Source organism: Mastigoproctus giganteus, chromosome 2, assembly GCF_048544385.1.
Source record: "Mastigoproctus giganteus isolate SK-2022 chromosome 2, ASM4854438v1, whole genome shotgun sequence".
NCBI lineage: Eukaryota > Metazoa > Arthropoda > Arachnida > Uropygi > Thelyphonidae > Mastigoproctus > Mastigoproctus giganteus.
The window spans coordinates 168,686,380-168,709,317 of record NC_143576.1 but is presented as its reverse complement, the minus strand read 5'-3'; the positions used below and the strand labels follow the sequence as shown (position 1 = coordinate 168,709,317).

At 36.9% G+C, this 22,938-nt stretch overlaps 1 protein-coding gene across 4 annotated transcripts in view; it reads right to left on the bottom strand.

Annotated features, from left to right (window-relative positions):
- LOC150089733 (chloride channel protein 2-like) overlaps nucleotides 1-22,938 on the bottom strand; it is a 564,677-nt gene that overhangs the window by 152,825 nt on the left and 388,914 nt on the right. For all 4 annotated transcript variants that reach the window (XM_090368771.1, XM_090368772.1, XM_090368774.1 and 1 more), the window contains 2 exons: nucleotides 20,724-20,821; nucleotides 15,629-15,744 (listed from right to left, as the gene is read on the bottom strand). In XM_090368771.1, the coding sequence (XP_090224897.1) occupies nucleotides 15,629-15,744; nucleotides 20,724-20,821 (214 nt within the window). The remainder of the gene's footprint in view (nucleotides 1-15,628; nucleotides 15,745-20,723; nucleotides 20,822-22,938) is intronic.

Sequence of the window (22,938 nt, the reverse complement as noted above, 5' to 3'; positions counted from 1 at the left end):
TATTATAACCTGCTCACATTTAGCCCCAGCCATGGTTCCAATGCATAAAGGAAGTGCCTCTCGTGGTGTAAAGCGCAAACACCGTACATTGTCCATAACAGATAAAGTTGAACTTCTGAAACAAACTTGACAGTGGTGTGTCTGTGAGAAGTTTTAACTCTGCTTAATTGTAAATTCCAGCAATTTCTCTCAGTTCCTCTTATCTTAGTAATTTTCTTTTAGCCATTCCTTTTTAGATTTTTTTTTTTTTTTACAACACACTTATACAAACTTGTGGAAAAACACAACACAATATGTGTTGTGTTTTACAGCGTGCTTAACGTGCTGTAAAACGCGTTATACAGTACGCTTAACGAATTTGTTTTCACAAAATCTCTAACAATACTGACAAACTTACTGAGACATTTGAGAGTTTATTTTTATCGCAATTACTTTTATTGCAGTGCTCGCCACACATGCAATAAACTAATCACAAATGACCTTCATATGTATGCCGTAATAGCGTCACACGTATGTGGCCGACACGAATTCTCAAGAAATAAAATAACTAACGTATGTGGCCACATATATGCGACATAAAAAAATACTTTTTTTTTCATATTTTAACCGAAAAAACAACAACACTGACATTACAATATTTATTTTAGAATTACTAATCAAATTATTTTCTAAATATTTTTTGGCCCCTGGGAAATTTTTTTCTTAAACTAGCTTGGCAGTTAACATGTTAAAGGTAGAAGGAGGTGATTAGCTGTTGGGTAAAATGTATGTGCTAAAATAACCACCGGTGATCTGGCAAACTCTCTAATCCGACACCCCCACAGGTTCCAACGCTGCCGGATTAGTTTACAGACATACATCACCTTTATTAATTTACAGACATACATCCCTTACATTACGTGTGGTTTTACTCTATTCATAAGTTTTGGTTGTCCATCAGCAGATATAGGTCCATCTTGGAAAGAAATTATTTACTCAGTGGACAATGCAGATATGTTTTCTTCAAATGCAACTCAGGAACCTTCTGCCATCTCTTAGGGTGATCTTGCAGACATGATTCTGCAAGATCTGCAAGATTTTTTGTCCAATTAATGAATTAATATGGTAATTAATATCCCTCCTAAGGCATTATTGGGATTTAGAACTAAGTGGGTCAGATTCAGATTAGTGGAAGAGAATAAAAAAAGCATGAAATGCATATAAATTATCAGGTGATACAGAAGCCTACAGTAGATATAAATCATTCTGCAATCAAGTCAAAGAATAGGTTGGGCAAGCCAAGGCAGATTATAATCTAATAATTATAAGATATAATCAGCCTTAGCTTATAATCTTATAATCTTATGAAAACATTATAATGAAAGGAATAAATCTCATCAGTCCACTAGATGTGAATAGTACAACAGTTGGTGATCTTTCTCAGGTTTCTGATAAACTGAAAAGATACTTTGCATCTATGTTCACATAAACATGAGGAACTTTTTAGGGACGGGGATTCCAGAATATAGCAAATTACAAGGAGCTAACTGATTCCATGAATACTAAGAGGAAAGTGGAAGATAAATTGTTAAAGCTAAACATAAATAAGGCACTTAGGGCAGTAGAATCTATCCTATCCACTTATATTGAGAGGGGCAGCAAAAGAGGTCGGCAAACTTTCAGCTATAATTATGAGAGCAGCCTTGGATTCGGGGGAGGTCCTTATGGAAGATGTGTGATTCTGATATCTGCAAATTCCTCAATCCACAAGGGGAGGTCAAAGAGTAAAGTTAGTGATTAAAAACCTATAAGCTTGACTTCTGTTACAAGAAAAATAATCTAGTTGCTGATTAAAGTATTTTAGGATCATCTAGACATGAATGTAGTTATACAGCAGTCATGGCATAGATATGTTAAAGGACAACCTTGTCTGACCAATTTGACTGGATACTATGGTGCAGTAACGAAGGAACAGTTTGCAAAAAAAAAAAGTTTGATATCATATATTTGAATTTCAGGAAAGCTTTTAATACTATTACACATAAAGACTGCTGTACAAATTGGTTCAGTGTGACTTTAAGGACAAATTACTGCTACACATAAAGATATGGTTGAGTGGGAGAAGACAGAGTGAGTATTAATGGCCACCGCTCTTCATGGACTAGCGTCATTAGTGAAGTCCCCCTGTGTTCAGTGCTGGCCCATCGTTGTTTTCTATATTTATTAATGATACTGATGAAGGTATATCAAGCTTAATATATAAAGCTGCAGATGATACTAAGGTTGGTAGGTGGTTAATGTAATCACAGTTAGCTACTGCGACAATATCTATAAAAAATTAGGCAGATGGGCTGAGAGGTGGCAAATGAAGTTTAATATTAAAAAATGCCAGGTTCTGCCTATGGGTAACAGTAATCCTAGAATAACATATGAACTTGTGGTGCAACACTGAGGGTAGTGGAGAACAAAAAAAAAAAAAAAAAAAGACCAGGGGGAGGGATAACTGTGCAGGGAGTCATTCGTTCCGGTAGCCACCGCATACATCCCCTACTATCCGGGCCTTACTGAACATCTAGCAAGAATTTTACGGGGTTATGGGACACGCTGTGTACAGCTTCCTGGGCGGAGGCTGTGCACAGCTGTGTCTCAGGTCAAAGACCGCGTACCAAAAGATCTTAGTAGTGGAGTAGTTTATAGAATAGAATGCCCGGATTGTGGGGAGTGTTATGTGGGGGAAACAAAACGACGGCTCAGGGATCGTCTGGGGGAACATTTAAATGCCATAAGAACTGCTGAATACAACAAGTCTGCTGTGGCCGAACATTTTTGGGAGAAGCAGCATCAAATCTCCCCGGAGGACGCTATTATTTTGGATCGTGCACATGGATACTGGGAGCGTAAATGGCTCGAGGGTTTACGGATTAGTTCATCCAGTAGGAATACAATGAATAGAGACAGAGGTATACGTATTAATCCTATCTTTGAAACAATTATATTAAGGTTGGATGAACGATTTTCTTTGCCACGTTCCCGAGACATTTCCGCTTCCAGTTCTGACCATGTGCCGATTGAACCACGTGGAGAAATACCACGTGTGGAGGTACCGTGAGCCTGCTACTTAAGGAGATGTTGCAGGAAGTCATATCACTGTTGAAGAAGGGAGCTGATGCTCCCGAAAGCTTCAGGTTTTTAGCGCTTTTAATGTTTTATATTTTAGCAAATTTTATTGTAAATGATCTTTTATTACAGTTTTTAGCATTCCGTAATAGTTTATTGTAAATATTTTTGTGTAAAGATTGTAGTCATATTAAATTTTATTCAATGGTCGGTGTATGAATTTATATATTCTTAGACATGAGTTTTCCCGACCTCAGAGGCCTCTTTCAGGCCTCTACTAATGCTAAATGCCAAATATGATGCAAGAAAGAAAGCATATAGAATATCAGCTAAAAAAAAAAAAAAAAAAAAACCCTTCTCATTTAACCCCCCATCCGGTCACTCCAAATGTTTCTCTAGTTCAGCCTTAAATTTATTTAAGCTATCAACGTCCACAACAGCAGATGGATGTCTGTTCCAGCAATCAACTACGTGCTGGCTATAGGCAAACTTCCATACATCATTTCTACAACTATCTTTCCTCAATTTGAATCTATGCCCCCCCTTTAGGTTCTTAATCTGAGCAAGCAGAAGTATCCGATCAGCATTGAGCCTGCTCAAACCATTCAAGGCCTTGTATTAGTATTAGAAATGGCTGCATGGTGCAAGAAAGCCTGTGGCTTATGCTGCACCAGCCAAAAAAAAAAATAATAAAACAACGATTAAAAAAAACTGAACTAATAATTAATAAAAGAAAAGGAAATTAAACCGATCATCCTATGTGTATCCCTCACCCGAAGGTACTATCCAGATGACCTTTGAATTTCCCCAAACTTCAGCCTCTACCACCCATGTAGGCAATTTATTCCAGTAATTTATAACTCACTGGCTAAAATAAAACTTCCTGCAGTTCAATCTAAACATCTCCTCCCGTAATTTGAATTTATGTCCCCTAGTTCTAGCATCATTTATAATCTTGAAAATTTTGTCCTCGTTCATTTTACTGATGCCTCTCAGAGCCTTAAACACTTCAATCAAATCTTCTCTAAAGTGTCTAGTTTCCAAACTCTGCAACCCACATATTCAAAGTCTTTCTTCATTAGGACGCCCTTTTGTCGATCTCACCAGGCAAGTTACCAGTCTTTGCACCCTTTCAAGAAGCTCGATATCTTTCCTTAGGTGCAGCCTCCATACTTGAACACAGTATTCCAAGTGTGATCTAACAAAAGCCTTATATAATGGGATTATAACGTCCCTATGTCTACTTGCAAAAGTTCAAAAGATCATTGATAAGACACCATGGGCCTTCCTTACAACCTGTTTACAATGCTCAGAGAATTTCATGTCTGACCGTATCGTAACACCAAAGTTCCTTTCTTCCAGTACAGTCAGTCCTCGTATAGCACAATAGTTGTGTTCCTAGAAACCCTCGTGCAATGCAAAATCATGCAATATAAACAACAGGCCCTATGGGAAAAATAGGGTTAGGTGCCGACTAGCCAAGATTGAACACACATTTGTAACCAAAACATTACCAAACACAATAAATAATCGTAATAAAATACTTACGTATTTTATTACGACTATTACGTAATAAAATATTGCTAATGTTTTTGCTTCTATCGTAAGCAAACTTGTTTTTTGTTTGATTTTCTATCCAAACAGATGACAGCCGTTCCATCTCTTCCAATTCCTTGTGTCTTAATCTAATGGATTTTAATTACACTTTGAGTCGTTCCTGCTATGAAAGTTGTTTTTATTTTCTCTGCATTCTTTGTAATTCTCGGCGTTGCCTCATTTAAGTCTGTAGCACGTGCAATATCACATGGTCTTTCATTTTGCTCAACGCATTTCACAATTTCATATTTTTTCTCTATCGACAGAGGCGGACTGGCCATAAGCCTTACTGGGGAAACCCTGGTGGGCCAGAGGCTGGGGCGCCTCCGTAGCCAGGTGGGAAGGAGCAGCAGTGCGTAGCACACGCTTCTTGATTAGACCGGGGTTCGAGCCCGTCACCACCAAATACGGAGGATGCGGAAAGGTCAAGGAATGACCACCGCATATCCCGGAGCAATATAGCCTTAGTTGCTAATGCTCCTAAAAAAAAAACCAAAAAAAAGCCAGAGGCTGGTGTGATTTTGGCCATAAACCATAGTATGAGGCCATTATAAATTTTCCTGGGTAAGAATTTTTGACCCAGTCCGCCTCTGTTTATCAATATTGCCTTTCTTTTTCTCTCTGAATCTGCAGTGTCTTCACCAGGACGCTTCCTTTTCACACCTTTTAAGTATTTTACTCATTTTTAGGGAATAAAGCACAATTACAAAATGAGGCGGCACACTTGATACACATAAAAAAATCTGCGCGAGTGTAGCAACTGAATAAACAACACCGTAAAGGCAGAGATACACTATTAACACCTCACATTTTACTAAAGCACATTTCTAGGGGTTACTACCATAAAACCATAAAAACAATTTCCAGTTGCATTTCTGCTAGTGGAATCTGTTATAAACTGGTAGTAAACTCGATCTAATTGCATTTGCGATTATACCAATATCTGAAATTGCGTGGGTTTTTGCATTATTATGGTGAAATGTGTTTTCCCTTCACTTATATAAAAAACAAATACATTTTCAGAATCTTCTCTTCATTCCTATCGTGTTCCGTTCGGTAGGGGTGATTCCGCGTTCGACTGCCATTTCTTGTAAGCACAAAGGTGAATCGTGCATAAGCAAATTCGGTTTGTGTTATATAAGATATCGTTCCCCTATATATAAATCGTGTATGATCGAATTCGTGTAGTATAAACACGTGTTATACGAGGGCTGACTGTACTGGGTTTAGTTGAACTCCACCAAGTGAATAAATTATTTTGGGATTACCGTTTCTCAGGTGTAATACCTTACACTTTGTTGGATTAAAGCACAGCTGCCATTTTTCTGGCCATTCCTGAAGTCTATCTAGGTTTCTCTGAATAAGCTCAGCTTGACAGTGATCATTAACTATTCTACCAATTTTAACATCTGCAAATTTAGATATCACGCCTTCTATCACTTCATCAATGTCATTTATGAAAATTAAAAACAACAGTGGTCCTAATACTGATCCTTGAGGAACCCCACTTCTTACATCAACCAAATCTGAGGAATAGCCATTTATCATAACCCTCTGCCCCCTGCCCTGAAGCCATCCTGTTATCCACCTAAGGATTTTCCCAGTGATTCCAACCTGTTCCAGCGTATAAAGCAACCGCTCATGTGGGACTGAGTCAAAAGTTTTGCTGAAATCTAAATAAACAACGTTGAAATTATTCCCTAAATCCAGCTCATGAGTGACCCTTTCAAAATAGCGAACCAGATTTATTAAACATGATTTTTCCTTTACAAAACCATGCTGAGTATCCTTGAGAATTTCAATTCTATCCAAATGATCCTGAATTCCACCCTTGATCATTGCCTCCATGATTTTCCCTACCACTGAAGTCAGACTGACAGGTCGATAATTTCCCACTTCACTCTTAGAACCACCCTTATGTATGGGAAATACATTAGTGGCACTTTTCCAAACCAACGGAATCTCCCCAGAGTCTAGTGATGCTCACATAATTAGCCTCAATAATTCAATGCACTCACTTGCCGCCTCCCTTAAGATTATAGGGTATATTGCATCAACTTCAGGAGCCTTACTGGCCTGTAGGCTCGAAAGTTTTTTCATTAAATAATCTTGCGAAATGTCAATATCATTAATTACATATTTTTCAACTTCGCTCCCACAATTTCCCATTGCCACAAAAGGTTTTTCTTCTGTAAATATCGATGCAAAATAACTGTTGAGTTCATCTGCAATGGCAGCTGGTGTATTTAATACTATCCCTTTTCCCTTATGTAAAGGTCCAATCTGGTTTGTCCTGCTCTTCTTAGCATTTATATATGTGAAGAATTCCTTATCCCCCTCTTTGCTCTGTTTGCTAGCGATTTCTCATAAACTGCCTTTGCCTGTCAAACCTTTTCTGTGGCTCTATTACAGATCATCTTGTAGCTGTTATAGGCTTCAGTACTTTTTATTGCTCTGTAACTTTTCCATGTCACCTTTTTCTGCTCAAGTAATGTAGCAACTTCACTATTCATCCAACTTGGAACCCTCCTTGAGGAGTATTTTTTAATGGTAAATACACATTCAAGGCATCTGTGATTAATGTTTTAAAAGCATACCACAGTTCAATTGTATTCATTCTCTGTGCAATATCTACCCAGTTAATAGAGGCCATGTAGCACCTTAAGGCATCGTAATTTCCTTTTCTGAAATTATAACCCATTCCTTTGCCTCTTACTACTGCTACCTCTTTCTCTCTTCATCATCCACCGCAGAACTCCGTGATCACTTCTTGCTACTGGTTCCTCTACTGTCAGCCCTGTTATGTCATCTGATTCATGGGTGATGATGAGGTCTAGGATATTCTTTTCTCTAGTACTTTCCCTGACATGTTGATACTAATAACAGTCATATAGTTGATTTAAAAATTTTGTTCCCCGTGTCGAGTTTCCCATAAAGCTTTCGTCATAATCATCACAATCACCTGGTCTGTAGATTACTCCTACTCGCATTATACCTTTATTTCCAACTATCTCACACCATACAAATTCTGTACTAGCACATGAAACGCCTGAATCCAGGAAAGCTATCATCACACACAGGCTTCTTCTGATAAGCTACCCCACCACCCCTTCTATCTACCCTATCCTTCCTAAATACATTATACAAGCCATATTGAAACTCATCATCCCCTATTTCCAGGTGGCACCACATTTCCGTAAGCCCTATTATGTCAGGGTTATTTGTTTTAACCAGCAGTTCGAATTCGCTCAATTTATTGTCGACACTTCTAACATTACTATATAAACAATTAAGACTTACTTTTCTAGTATATTTAACAACTCTAACACAACCCCTGAAGTTTTTTAGGCTTTCTTCACTGGCATTAGCTACCCACTCACTTGAAACGTTTCTGCCCCAGAACATCTAGATAATATGTCCAGTTGGGGAAACAGATAACTCTTGAGGTATGTGCAAGAGTTACTTTGACCAATATTATCAGAAAAACGTGTGTCAGTATTACCCGCAAACCCCCCTAACTAGTAGTTTCCCCGAATCTTTCAGGTATCCTCAATAATACTGGCAAAAACTTTTGCACCACCTTTGTTTAAGTGTATCCCGTCTCTCTACAAAACAAATTCCTTCTACCTGCAAGTGTGGGCCAAGCTGATAGAAATTTCCCCCCAAAAGCCATGCAGAGTCTTTCAAGTCTTGAGTTAATCCACAGGGCTTTTAACATATAATCCCTCCTATTGTGTCTGGACAGAACTGCAGATTCATAGACATTGTGGCCTAGCTCGCGGCATTTCCTCAGCATGGTCCTGTATTTTTCCAACAAATCATCAGATTGTGTACATTTAATGTCATTAGTCCCCAGATGAATAATAATTCTCTTTACCCCCCTTAAAATCTGATAATCTGTTGGTGACATCATTAATAGTTGCTCCCGGCAGAGATACCCTGGTTCTACTCCACCTATCCCTATTACAAAAAATATTCCCAGTTTCACTGACAATAGAGTCTCCTAATAAAAGAAAGTCCTTTTGAACCAGAGTAGTTTGCACTTGGTTTTTCTGTTTTGAGGCCCGAATCGGGAGTGCATCACTTGGTAGATTGCTGGAGTCTTGAGTCCCTGACGAGCTTCCAGATGCATTATTCTCAGGGGCAAGCACCCATTTTATCAGTGACTCAAATTGTTCCATCAGTGCACTAAATTGTAATTTAAGATCGGTGCAACCCTTACATCGATCACAAAGAAAAGAATCCCCAGGTGAGCTATGATTAGTCACCAGGTCGACCTTTGAAAACATTCCACAGGTTCCACAAAGGATTAAACCATGACTCACACATAAATCGCCATCGGCTATTTATGTGTATCACAATACCCTGTGACATGTTTAGGGCAGATCTTTATAATTACCATTATAAAATTAGCTAAATATCAATGAAAATTAACTTTAAAAATGATATCTATAATATTATAAAAAGCAAACTGTTACAGGAAAACCTATAGCAAAATAATCCAACAATATACTAAATAAATCAAATATTTAAAAGCAATAATCAACTAAACTGAAAAGCCCTGACAAAGCGTGTCCGCTCACCTCGAATGCCAACACTCAAATCAATGCTCTTGTATGCCTCAATCAGATCACCTCACAGGTGCCTAGCGTCCAGATGCTGCAACTTGCAGAATTTAAGCCTCACCTGGAAAGAGAACCCATTTGTTCCTTTCACCAATCTTGCTGGCCTTCTCTGTACTTGTTCTAGCGACTCTACATCCTTCCTAAAATGGGGCCTACAGACCTGTATGCAGTAATCAAGGTGTGTCCTGACCAGTGCCTTATACAAGGGGATAATCACCTCGTTGTCTCTGCTAGCAAAATTCCTATATATCATTGACAAAACTCCATGACCTCCTCTGGCAGCCCCTCTGCACTGCTCAGGGAAATTCATATCTGACTGCATTATTACAGCCAGGTCTTTTTCATTCTCCATCTCCCTGAGTGCCGTCCCACACAGTTGGTACGTTTCTCTTGGGTTACTGCTACCCATATGCAGTACTTTGCATTTGTCCTTATTAAACTTCAGTTGCCACTTCTCAGCCCATCTACCTAACTTTTTTAGGTCCTGTTGCAGTAGCATACTGCTTTACTATCATTAACAACCCTACCAATCTTTGTATCATCTGCAAACTTGAACATTAAGCCTGATATATCTTCATCAATATCATTAAACAATATACAAAACAACAATGGGCTCAGCACCGAACCCTGGAGGACTCCACTAATAACATTAGTCCATGTAGAGAAGTGTCCATTTATTACCACTCTTTGCTGTCTTCCACTCAACCATCCTTTTATCCATTGCAGCAACTAGCCCTTAATGCCATACCGCTCCAATTTGTACAGCAGTCTTCCGTGTGCAACATTATCAAAAGTTTTCCGGAAATCCAAGTTATGATATCAAAATTATTTTTTTCATCCAGATCCTTTGTGACCACATCATAGTATCCAATCAAATTGGTCATACAAGACTTCCCCTTAACAAACCCATGCTTTGTCTGAACTATTACTGTAGTCTTGTCTAGGTGATCCTCCATCACTTCTTTAACCAGTGATTCCATTATTTTGTTGGAAAAGAAGTTACTAACAGGTCTATAATTATTTGTGAATCGGGGATACGTTTGCAAATGTATCCCCGATTCACAAACCCCCTTTGTGAATCGGGGATACATTTGCACATTTCCAGTCCATGGGGACCTCCCCTGAATCCAAGGATGCTCATAAAATTATGGCCAAGGGTTTGCTTACTTCCCTCGCTGTCTTCTTCAACATAACTGGATAGATTCCATCTAGCTCAGGTGCCTTTTTTAAGTTTAACTTCGGCAATTTCTCCTCCACTTTGCTCTCTGTTATTACAAAATCGTTTATTCCCTGTTAGAGTTTAGTAAACTTCTGTCCTCCCCTTCCTTACTGAATTCCTCATGTGTGAATGTAGATGCAAAATATTCATAAGTTTACATAAGTAATAAGTCTTTGTTGTTTTTCTTTGCATCCTTTGCCAAGGATTTCTCATAATTATCCTTCGCTTGCTCCTTTGTGACTTGATTACAGACTAGCATCCCGAAAACTAGTCTGGATCATGATTCCATTTAAGTACAATTTAATTAACAATGAAATTTAATAACAATATCTGCCATAGGCTTCTGTGTCATCTGATAATTTATATGCATCCAATGCATTTTTCTTCTCTTCCATGACCCTCATTATTTCATCTGACATCCATTTGGGTCTAAATTTTGAACAGTATTTCTTAGCTGGCATGAAAAGACTAATAGCTTCCAAGATTAATTCTTTGAAGGATTCCCATTTAGAATTCACTATTTTTAACATCATCAGTTGATCCCAAAGTATAGAATTTAAAAACTGCCTGAGACCACTGTAGTCACCTTTACACAAACCCTTCTCTTTACTTAAAAGATGATAGTTACATCTTTTAAGTAAATCCCACATCAGTAGACTGTGATCACTGTCACCTAGTGATTCCCTTATCTGCAAATTCCTAATGCATGAATCATCACTGCTGATAATCAGAACAAAAGTATTACTCCCTCTGGTTGCCTCTCGAACATGTTGCTATAGAAAACAATCCTCCAATAAATCCACAAAATTCTTGCTAGTATTAAATATCTTTATTGCAGGCAGTGATTGGTTACATGATTGCCTTATGCAATAATACCCACAAGTATGCAAGTGACCAAACCAAAAATTCCAGTCTATATCTGAAAAGTTAAAATTGCCCATTACAAGTCATTCTAATTTACTGGACTACTCTATTTCTCTGCTCAATTGCAGAGTGCTTTGTTGTATTCATTAAGCTATAACACATTCCTACTCTCATTTTCCCTTTCCCAGTGTATATGTCACACCAAAATGACTCAACATTGCACTGTCCACCCATGTCAACTGGATGCACTTCCTTAGATTTTATGTGTTTCTTAACTAACAACATAACCCCTGCTCCCTTCCTACCCTGTCTATCCTGTGTGACACCATGTCTCTGATATCCCAACAATATCTGCCTTTGATGCCTTGATCAGCACTTCAAATTCATCAAATTTATTTACTGTACTTCTAACATTGGTGTACCTGCAAGTATACATGCACCTGTTCTTACTCTTAGTGCCCTAACACAGCCCATGTATTTACTTGTTCCATGATGACTCCCAGCAGCTCTTTAAATCCCGAAAAACTTGCTCTCTAGGCTGCTACTCATTACAATAGAAGCAGTGCAAGAATCGCTTTCCCCTCTGCCTGTGGCTACTGTTAATCTTTTAGTCTGTGAATCCCCCCGAAGCTAGCAGTTTCTGACCCACCTAACACTGCCTCGATAGCATCAGCAAATATTCTTTCTATTTAGGTGTATACCATCCCTGTAGAAGCAGTCTCTCCTGTTAGCAAGCACAGACAATGCTGAAAGAAATTCTACCCCCTGAGCCTTGCACAATCTCTTCAGGGCCGAATTGATTGGCAAGGCTCTCATCATATACTCCCTCCTATCGTGTCTGGGCAGAATTGCAGACACTTTCAAATTCAACCCTAGCTTGTGACTTTTTTTTTCAATATTGACCTGTACTTGTTAAGTAATTCCGCTGGTCTCCGGCTCTTAATATCATTAGTGCCAACATGTACTACAACAATATCACCTTTTGTGCCATTAAAAGATATCTGTTCTACAACGTCATCAACTTTTGCACCTGACAGGCATACCCTGGTCCTGTTCCACCTATTCTTTTTTGCATAATATATTCCCGGCCCCTGACAATACAGTCACCAACAATAACTACTTCCTGTGAAACCAGCGCATTCTGTCTTGGAGATTGCCGCTGTGTTGCCTGATGTACAGAAGTGAGCTCTGGCATTGAGTTGGGCAGCTGACAGCTTGATGGGCCCCTCATATTAATCAAGGGCATCTGCTCTACACCTCAAACTCTCATAGACCCTCCCCCCATCAGAACTGAGTTGGCACCTAATTTCATCACAGTCATCCTAGCACACACAAAGACATTCTCTTTGGCTAGATCATTTCCTGTTCTAGACAAGTCTGCTCACATTTCACGCATTTTTTTTAGACTGTGATGAGTTGGAGAATCTGCCTCTTCGGCTCTCCCATGAGCCACAGAACTCTGGCTAATCTGTGAGCGTTGCTTTGATGCTCTAGTCTGGGTCATGATTCCATTTAAGTACAATTTAATTAACAATGAAACTTAATAAGATTAATAAATTTTACTGATGAATTGTTAATACTATACTACTAAACTAACAGATTTCTAATACAGTGCTAAATGTTTCGCTATCTAGTTTTACGTTATACTTTATGCTATCTAGTTCGGGATATATGCTATGTTATTCTGTTAAGTTATGAATGTAAAATCTATGGACACTAAGTATTAACTTTCAAAATTGCTATCTAAATTCAAAATAAACCAAGGAGCTTGACTAGGAATATAAGCTACTTATAGAAAATAATTTAATGTAACAATTAAGTCAATAAAATGGCTAAATATAATTAAAAACTTTGTGTTCGCTGGAGCTGCAAAATCTTGTCCAACACGTGGATACCCTCGTACCCAAATGAAATATGGCCACTTTACATTTATAAAGTTGTAAATTTGATTGCATGTGTAAATGTTCCAAACGTAAATATGTAAATGTTCCAACAAATTATAATTTCATTATAATTTGTTGGCAGTGCAACATATGACAGATAAATGAATATCATGCCATTGTGAAAAAATGTGTACTTCCTAGGACTGAAAAAAAACTGGACAAATCCCCTTAATGACAACATATTCTATAATACTTGGCCATCTAACAACAAATAATATTGCCATTAGATGATACTAATGTCTGGAATAATAATATATCATTTTTCTAAAGAGAAAAGAATGTACTTGCTTATTATGATGAAAAGGGTCAGAAAAGTGAATTGCATTTCACTCCATAATAGAAATACAGGTCGACCATCACTAATCCGGCCACCGGTAATCTGGTTCCACCACTAATAATTCGGACATATTCTGCAAACGTAATTTCAAAATTCCCGGGTCGGCGCACCAACCTGCCACTATTGTTTTAGTAGCATTGATTGTAGCATCAGCTGTTGGCGCGAACTCAAACATTGGCAAGCCATTCCCATTTGTTTTTCCGCATTTATTATTATAACGTGCTCACATTTAGCCCCAGCCATGGTTCCAATGCATAAAGGAAGTGCAAGTGCCTCTTGTGGTGTAAAGTGCAAACACTGTACATTGTCCATAACAGATAAAGTTGAACTTCTGAAAAAACTCAACACCAGTATGCCTGTGAGAAGTTTAACTCTGCTTAATTGTAAATTCCAGCAATTTCTCTCAGTTCCTCTTATTTTAGTAATTTTATTTTAGCCATTCCTTTATAGATTTTTTTTTTTTTTTTTTTTTTTACAACACACTTGTACAAACTTGCGGAAAAACACAATACAATGCGATGGATAATACAGCGCGCTAATGAACCTGTTTTCACAAAATCTCTAACAATGCTGACAAACTTACTGCGACGTTTGAGAGTTTATTTTTATCGTAATTAGTTTTATTGCAGCATTCACCATGGGTGCAATAAACTAATCACAAACAACCTTCATATGTTTGCCATAATAGCATCACACACATGTGGCCGACATGGCTTCTCAAAAAATAATCTACTGGGCCACGTCGGCCACATATATGTGACACAAAAACACTTTTTTTTTTTTTTTGATATTTTAAACAAAAAAACGACAACACTGACATTGCAATATTTATTTTAGAATTACTAATCAAATTATTTGCTAAAAATATTTTGGCCCCTAGGGAATTTTTTTCTTAAACTAGCTTGGCAGTCAATGTGTTTAAGGTAGGATGAGGTGGTTAGCTGTTGGGTAAACTGTATGTGCTAAAATAACCACCGGTGATTCGGCAAACTCAGTAATCCGGCACCCCACAGGTCCCAATGCTGCCGGATTAGTGACGGTTGACCTGTATAATTAAATCTGGGGGAAAGCAGTGTTAAAAATTTCCTCAATATACAGTGAGTCTCTGCAACAAAATTACAAATATAATTATCAGAATAAATAAAAACGTTCATATAAACATGTCCAAAAATGCTTTCTTCCTGTGTCATAGCCCTTTTTATGTATTTGAAAATTATGGGAAAAATGTTTTTAAAAGGTCTAAAAAAATCACAATCACACCTTGCTGAATTACTGGAAGATGTTCCTCTGAGTATCTGCTGGAATATAGGGTTCCACTGAAATGGGTGCCCTCCCACCCATTTCAGTGTAATAATGTCTGGCTGCAATGTACAGTAGAAATGGATTGAGAATAATGATCCCTGGAATGGTTGGCATGGTTTAATGACCTGAGTTTACTAGATTTATTTTTACGGGAATACCTTAAGACCTTAAATGAAAAACCTGTAGTTCAATTCAGAACTCACCTAGAATTTTTGAACATGTGCCAGTTAATTCAGGCACATGTTCAAAAATTCAGGTTAATGCACGTTGTGCTGGTCTAGCTCCTACTTGGAGCAGCTTCTGCAATTACTGAACTGGTAAAAGGGCACTTAAAAACCTCCAGTAAAAAGAGCTAATTACATTCACTCTCCCTTGCACCTCACCAGTCAAAAGTGTTTTTGTTCAAAGTCAAAAAGTTAGCACCTATTAAAAGTGCTTTTGCCCATCACTTTTCTAAATAGCTCTTTGAGGTGCAACTCAAAAAAGAAGGCATTTCAAGAATGAATGTTTATAAAAACTTTTGTTTTAGTGTTAGAATCACCTCTATACTTTGCTAGTGTAATTTAGAAACTCCCTGTATTTCAGGTTATCATGCAAAACATTATTACTTAAACATCGAAAATACTAATAATGAAGTTGACCTTACTGTGAAGATGTGGAAATAATGGAAGGAAGGTATGGCAACTTCTTGATTTGAATAATGCTATCATATATGGAAGGCTGCAGAGATTGTGAAATGGCGTTGGCTATAAGTACAGCTACCTGAAATAATAAATTTTAATCAAATTTAACCTGAAGCAAATAATATGAAAAAAAAAATTATTTTTACATCAATTATTAGAAAGTAATACAGCACATGTTATGAATATTTCTTCTTAATTACTGCTGTAATTAATAATATGCAAAGTATGACCTTGCAGGGTTGAAATTTTATTTAAACAAATATAAATTTAGATAATTACATCATATCCGTTTTTTTTTTTTTTTTTTTTCCAAAACGTACAGATAATTATACATCAAAATTTTCCAAATAGTGACCTTGGCTAGTCACACATTTGTTTTTCCAGTTATATAATTGCAAAAACTTCTTGGAATTCTTTTTTTTTTAAAGTTCCTTGACCATATTTGTCATAGATTCCATAACTTCTATTTCAACAAAAAACAATGAACTCCATAACATATTCCTTAGTTTGGGAAAAAAATATAAATCAAACTAAAAGGTTAGGTCAATAAGGAGAACAGTAAGACAGGTCCAAAGCATTTGGAAAGGTATATTCAGAAATTATTACTGCATAATAAGGAACAGCACTGTCATGGAACAATTTCCAATTATTCCTTCTCAAATATTAGATTGCATCCCTCAAGTGCTGAATGATTTCTAAGTACCAATACACAGTCTTATTAACAATATGACCTCTTAGTATAAATTTATAATGAATTATCTCTTTATACACAAAAAATAATTCTAACATAACTTTGCCTTTCTGCCTATGCATCTATTCCCCCCCCATTTCATTAATTAACAAATGAAAAGTAAGTTCAAGAATTTTGTTCCCATGCCTGACCACAGATACAGTTCCTCTCTTGAAGATGCATGGCTTTATATGCTTCACATATCTCCACCTTCTTCAAAGAAATTCTTTTATCTGATGTTTTTGGGTCACATTTGAGTTTCCCTCACTCGCTCACTAATGAGAATACATGGATAATGGATTATAAGCCTGAATCTGGATCCAACCATTAACATATATGTTAATCAGTGGGATTTCAGGAAAGTTAAAACAAGTTCAATTGATTCCAAATGAAACAGGCTGATCTGTGCAGTGATGTGAGAGGAATGTAAATTATAGTTATTTTGTAAACAGACATTTCTCCCCCCCCCTCCAATGGAATGCAGTTTGCCAAACAAATATCCTGGATCATCATGCTCTTCTACATCCCACAAAATTATTTGCAATCCAGCTACAGTTTTTTTTTTTTTTTTCCATTTTAATTACCAGTTTTTTTCCATTTCAATTACCAGTTAACTACCACTTAGGGCCAGATCTTTAAGATATATCTCCTGACTACTGCAACTGCCTCCATAATTAGGATATTAAATTTGGGTAGTCATTCAGTACCCTTGCTATCTCCACTTGTGATTAGCTCACTTCCATCCTGCCAAAGCAGGCACCAGAACAATATGGTGCCTGGCTGGCACAACTCATAGTGTCCCTGTACTTCACCCATGAAATGTTACTTAGATGTGCTTGGTCTCGCATATAACGAACTGACTGATCTCCAGTAAGAAAATTCTATTTAAAACCCCTATATTTTTATATATGATATTCCATTGCACATGTTCTCACCGATATGCTACTCAAGTCAGATCTGCAGTTGTTACATTTTAATTGCCGTTAACCCAATGTATCTGTTTACTGTTATTAACATATTCAAATACAAAGAGTTGTAAATTAACCTGCAAGATTACTTAAGGGAATTTCAGTACTTTTATTTTTAAAGTTAACTTGATAATAATTATCATAAACTGAGCAGTTATTTGAGGTAAGTTATATTATAAAGAGATATCCCTTTTTTTTTTTTTTTTTGTTAATGATTACTATGTAAGGTGTTGGGAATTTCTAGCCCTGATATGAGTCATCACAGAACAAGTAAATACATAGGATGTGTTAGGGTAACTAAGAGTAAGAACATGCGCATGTATACTTGCAAGTACACTAATTCTAGGCACATTGTATATAAATTTGATGAACTGATTAAGTCATCAAATGCAGATATCGTAGGGCTAGAGGAGACGTGGTGTCACTCAAGACAAACAATGCCAAATTTGAATATGGGGAAGTAGAATGTATACAGTAATGAACAGATAGGACAGAAGGGGTGGAAAAGTTATAGGAGTTTAATGGCACATAAGCTACTATGGCTATAATGCAGGAGAGGTTATGAAGAGGTTATGCTCTTAGTTAAGAAGCACATTAAATCTAAGGCAGAGCATTCAGTCAACATGGGTGACCAGGGCAATGAATCAGTTTAGTGTGAGCAACCTGAGCAGGGTTTTTGTTTTCATAGTGCTAATACTGGGAAAACAAAATTGTGAGTAGGAGTGTGTTATATGCCTAATGACCATGATGAGTATACCAAACAGCTATACAGAAAAACAGATTGGGCCAGTAAATCAGAAAGTCTTATGAGCAATTTTAACTTTCCAGATGTTGACTGAAATTTGTGCATTGGTCACTCACACAATAGGAAGACTTTTGTAGATTCTCGGATGACTATTTTCTACAGCAGCATGTTAGAGAGGCAACAAGAGGAAGAAATACTCTTGATCTTGTTATCAGCAGTGATTCTACATATATTAAGAATCTGAATTTAAAGGACCCACAGGGTAGCAGCAATCAGTGTGCTAATGTGGAATTTAATTAAAAATATAACTACTGTCAAGGGTAAAGGGAAGGGCTTTTGCTCTCATAAGTGTGACTACAGTGATCACAGACAGTTTTAAAATTCTTTGCAGTGGGAACAACTACTGATGATGAACCAACACTGAATTCTAAATAGGAAGCATTCAGAGAAGTAATCATAGAAGCTAATACCCTTTTCATACCAACAAAGAAATACTGCTCAAGGCTTAGACCTAAATGGATATCACATTGAGACATGCTTGGTTTGGTTTGGTTTGGTTTGGATTTTACTGGCGCATTAGCAACTAAGGCTATAATGCGCCAAGACCACATTGAGACATGCAGCTGGGAAGAAAAGTGCATGGGATGCATAGAAATTATAAGTTGATACAGAAGCCTATGGTAGATATAAATTAGTCTATAATCAAGTCACAAAGAGAGTTGCAAATGTATGTGCAAAATACCTATTCAATTTTTCAGCAGAGATGCCAGAAGTTTATCAAACTCTAATGGGGAGCTACATGATTTTGTGATAACTGAAAGGAAAGTAGAAGAGAAATTGTTGAAGCTAAGAATAAAAAAGGTGTCTTGGGGTGGATGGAATCTATCCAATTATATTAAGGGAGGCAGCAAAGGAGGTAAACAAACCTTTAGCCATAATTATGAGAGATTCCTTGGGGAGTTCCCTATGGACTGGTGATGTGCAAATATATCCACAATTCATAAATGGGGATCAAAAGGTGACATAGTAACTGCAGACCTGTTAGCTTAATGTCTGTTTCAAGGAAAATAATGGAGTCACTGGTTAAAGAATGCAAGATCATCTAGACAGGAATACAATTATACTGCAATCACAGCATGGATTTGTTAAGGTGCACTCTTGTCTAACCAATTCTCACTGGATACCATGATGCAGCAACCAAGGAATTGGATACAAAAAATAATTTTGATATCATATACTTGGATTTCAGGAAAGCTTTTGATACTGTTACACATAAAAGACTGCTGTACAGATTGGAGCAATATGGCATTAAGGGCAAGTTATTGCTATGTATAAAGGGATGTTTAAGTGGAAGAAGACAGAGAGTAAATCAATGGGCACTGATACTGGATTAATGTTATTAGTGGAGTCCCCAAGGGCTTATTGTTATTTTCAGTATTTATTAATGATAATGATGGTGGTATATTAGGCTTAATGTCTAAGTTTGAGGATAATACAAAGGTTGGCAGGGTGGTAAAGGACAGTAATTAGGGTGAGCTACTGCAACAAGATCTAGGAGAATTAGGTTGATGGCAGTTGAAGTCTTGCTGAGAAATGGCAGTTGAAGTTTAACATTGATAAATGCAAGGTACTCCATATGAGTAGCAGTAATTTCAGGGTAGCAGAAAATGAAAAGGTCTGTGGGTAATTGTGCAATCAGTTATGAAATTCTCTGACCAGCAGAGACAGGCTGCCACAACAACTCATGGAGTTATGTCAATAATATACAGAAACTTTGCTACCATAGATAAGGAAGTAATTATCCCTTTGCACAGATCATATTGGTTAGATCATATCTTCATATTGTATTCAGTTCTGGAAGCCTCACTTTAGGAAGAATGTATACCTGCTGGAACAGGTGCAGAGAAGGGCAACCAGATTGGTGAAGGGGACAAAACGGTACTCTTACCTAGAAAGGATTCAGTTCTGTAAATTGCAGCTTCTGGAGATTAGGCACCTATGAAATGATCTGATTCAGGTGTTTAAGGCTTTAAATGGATTGGGTAAGCTGAATATGAATGGCATTCTTCCTCTTGATAAGACTACACATGAGGGAACACAAATTCAAGTTGAGGAAGGATGGTTGCAGGATAGAGGAGTGGAAGTTTGTTATCCAGCCAGAGGGTGGTTGATTGTTGGAGCAGGCTTCCATAGCATTCACAATAGCATTAGTATCTCAATAGCATTCACAATTCACAATAAATTTAAGGAAGAACTAGACAAATTCTTGGAGAGAGAGAGAGAGAATGAGAGAGAATGTGTGTGTGTGTGTGTGTGTGTGTGTGTGTGTGTGTGTGTGTGTGTGTGTGTGTGTGTGTGTGTGTGTGTGTGTGTGTGTGTGTGTTTTGGTTGATGCTATATAAGTTTGCCTTCTTGCATCATTTTCCACTACTACTAACTAGAAGTTCTATGCTATAGTTTTACACCATAATTATCATAATTGCACACATAAATTTTGTTTGATTTTACTTTAAGGAGAAAGAGTGTAAACCTGACTGTACCCTAACTGTCATTCACCAGCGTACATCATGTATATGATAAACTCAATAGTGTTCAGCTTCTTGGCAAATACTTACAATTACTGGAAGAATATGAGACATCTGGCCTGTCAGTTCAAATACTATTACAGAAGTAGATACAGTGTGGGTTGCACTTCCAGATAAAGCAGCTGCTCCTAAAATTATTTTTAAAAAATCAATTAAAATATGAATTACATTTTTAAAAAAGGCAAACCTTTTTTTAAAAATTCCTAAATTAATGAATAAAATAATTAATTTTTTTAAAATTAATAAAATAAATTCCTAAAATTCCTTAAAATTTCTAAAAAAAAAAATCCTACAGGCAAGCTCCTGAGCCATTAAAGTATTAATTACATCTGATTTTTTTTTTCTAACATTTAATTTCTATAATATTTGGACAAAATCTAATATAACTTTGTGGTGTCATCAGCTGTATTCAGTAAAGTTAAAATTTCCTCTCTTTTAGAACACTCCACTATTCATTGTGAATAAGTCAAAAGGCCTACCATTGTTCTTCATAAGATTTGTTGAACAAATTTAATACATCAGATATCAGACAGAGTTCATTCATTTTCTCAATGAATTTTACATTTTTTTCATTTTCACTTACATTTTTACTATGAAATTTTCATTATTTCTCAAACTAATGTGAGTACATGAATACAGAAATGTAGAAACTTCTAACTATTCTCATGAGAAGGAGTTTATGAAAATCATTTTCAGTTGAATAATGCAATTAGGTGCATTAAGCTTCAAACAAATTTTATTTTAAACCTGAATGCACTGGATTGTTATGTTTAGCTGCTGTAATCAATTGAAGGTAGGATTTTATATAGTCAATTTTATTGGCTAACTAAAAATGTTCAAGTCCACCATATACAACAAGAGTCCATCTTAACCATCTGCCTAGCATTCATTAAAAGTACTCTGAAACTGATTATCAAAGAACTTGGTAATCTGCTTCAAAAATCTATACCTTTCAGTCTGAGAGTTTCGTTCAATCATTAAGAAATAACTGATTAAAGTCTTCTGGAGAGAGTGAGGAAGATTCCTGTGATGTGCACAATCCTCATATCATTTTAAGTTATCTGAAAATATTCATCTTCCCACACCCATGTATTATAACTTAATCCTGTGTCCAATAATAATCTTCAATTCCTCAAGAATAACAGATTTTGATATAGAAAAAACACCTTGTACCAATACGTATATGTGTGTGTGTGTGTGTGTGTGACGGTAGAATCAAATTCCTGCCAAACAGCTGTATTTAGGGTTGTCAGGTAACCTCGCAAACATCAGACAGCCAGCAATTTCACATACCCTGCAACATTTTACAGAAGAAAAACCCTTTGTATCAATGAGAAATTATGGGAATGAAGTTGGAAAAAAATGTAATTAATGATGTTAAAATTTTACATTTATTTAATGAAAAAACTTGAGACTACAGACCAGTAAGGCTCCTGAGGTTGATGGCACATACCCTATAATCTTAAGGAAGGTGGCAAGTGAGTGCATTGAACCATTCAGGCTAATTATAAGAGCATCACTGGACTCGAGAATGATTCCGTTGGATTGGAAAAGTGCCAACGTATCTCCAATACATAAGGGCGGTTCTAAGAGTGAGTGGGAAATTACCAGCCGGTCAGTCTAACTTCAGTAGCAGGGAAAATCATGGAGACAATGATCAAGGGTGGAATTCAGGATCATTTAGATAGAAATGGAATTCTGAAGATTATTCAGCATGGTTTTGTTAAGGGAAAATCCTGTTTAACTAATCTGGTATGGAAACCAACCAAGCATGGAGACCACACCTAAAGAAAGGTGCAGTCTTTAGCAGACTGCACCTTAGAGACCTTTGAATTTATCCAAACTGTCAGCCGGATAATTACCTATGGTAGGAGGGAAACAACACATAGATTGTCTATTTCCTTTTCCCTTTTTTTTTTAATTTTCTTATTATTATTTTATTAATTTTTTTTTTTTTTTTTTTCTTGACTGTGCAGCATAAGCCATAGGCTCCCTTGCAGCATGTGGCCATTGCTAATACTAACATCTGGTCTCATTTATTCAAAACTTCCTGCTTCACATATATGCACTAAGGGCTCACATCTGATGAGTATGGGCTTGGCACACCCAGGGTCCTGAGCTGTATATCATCATTCTTCTCTTTCTTGGTGATTCCTTTCTACTCTCTCTCTCTCTCTCTCTCTCTCTCTCTCTCTCTCTCTCTCTCTCTCTCTCTCTCTCGGTAACTCAGAAATTTTTTCTTGGC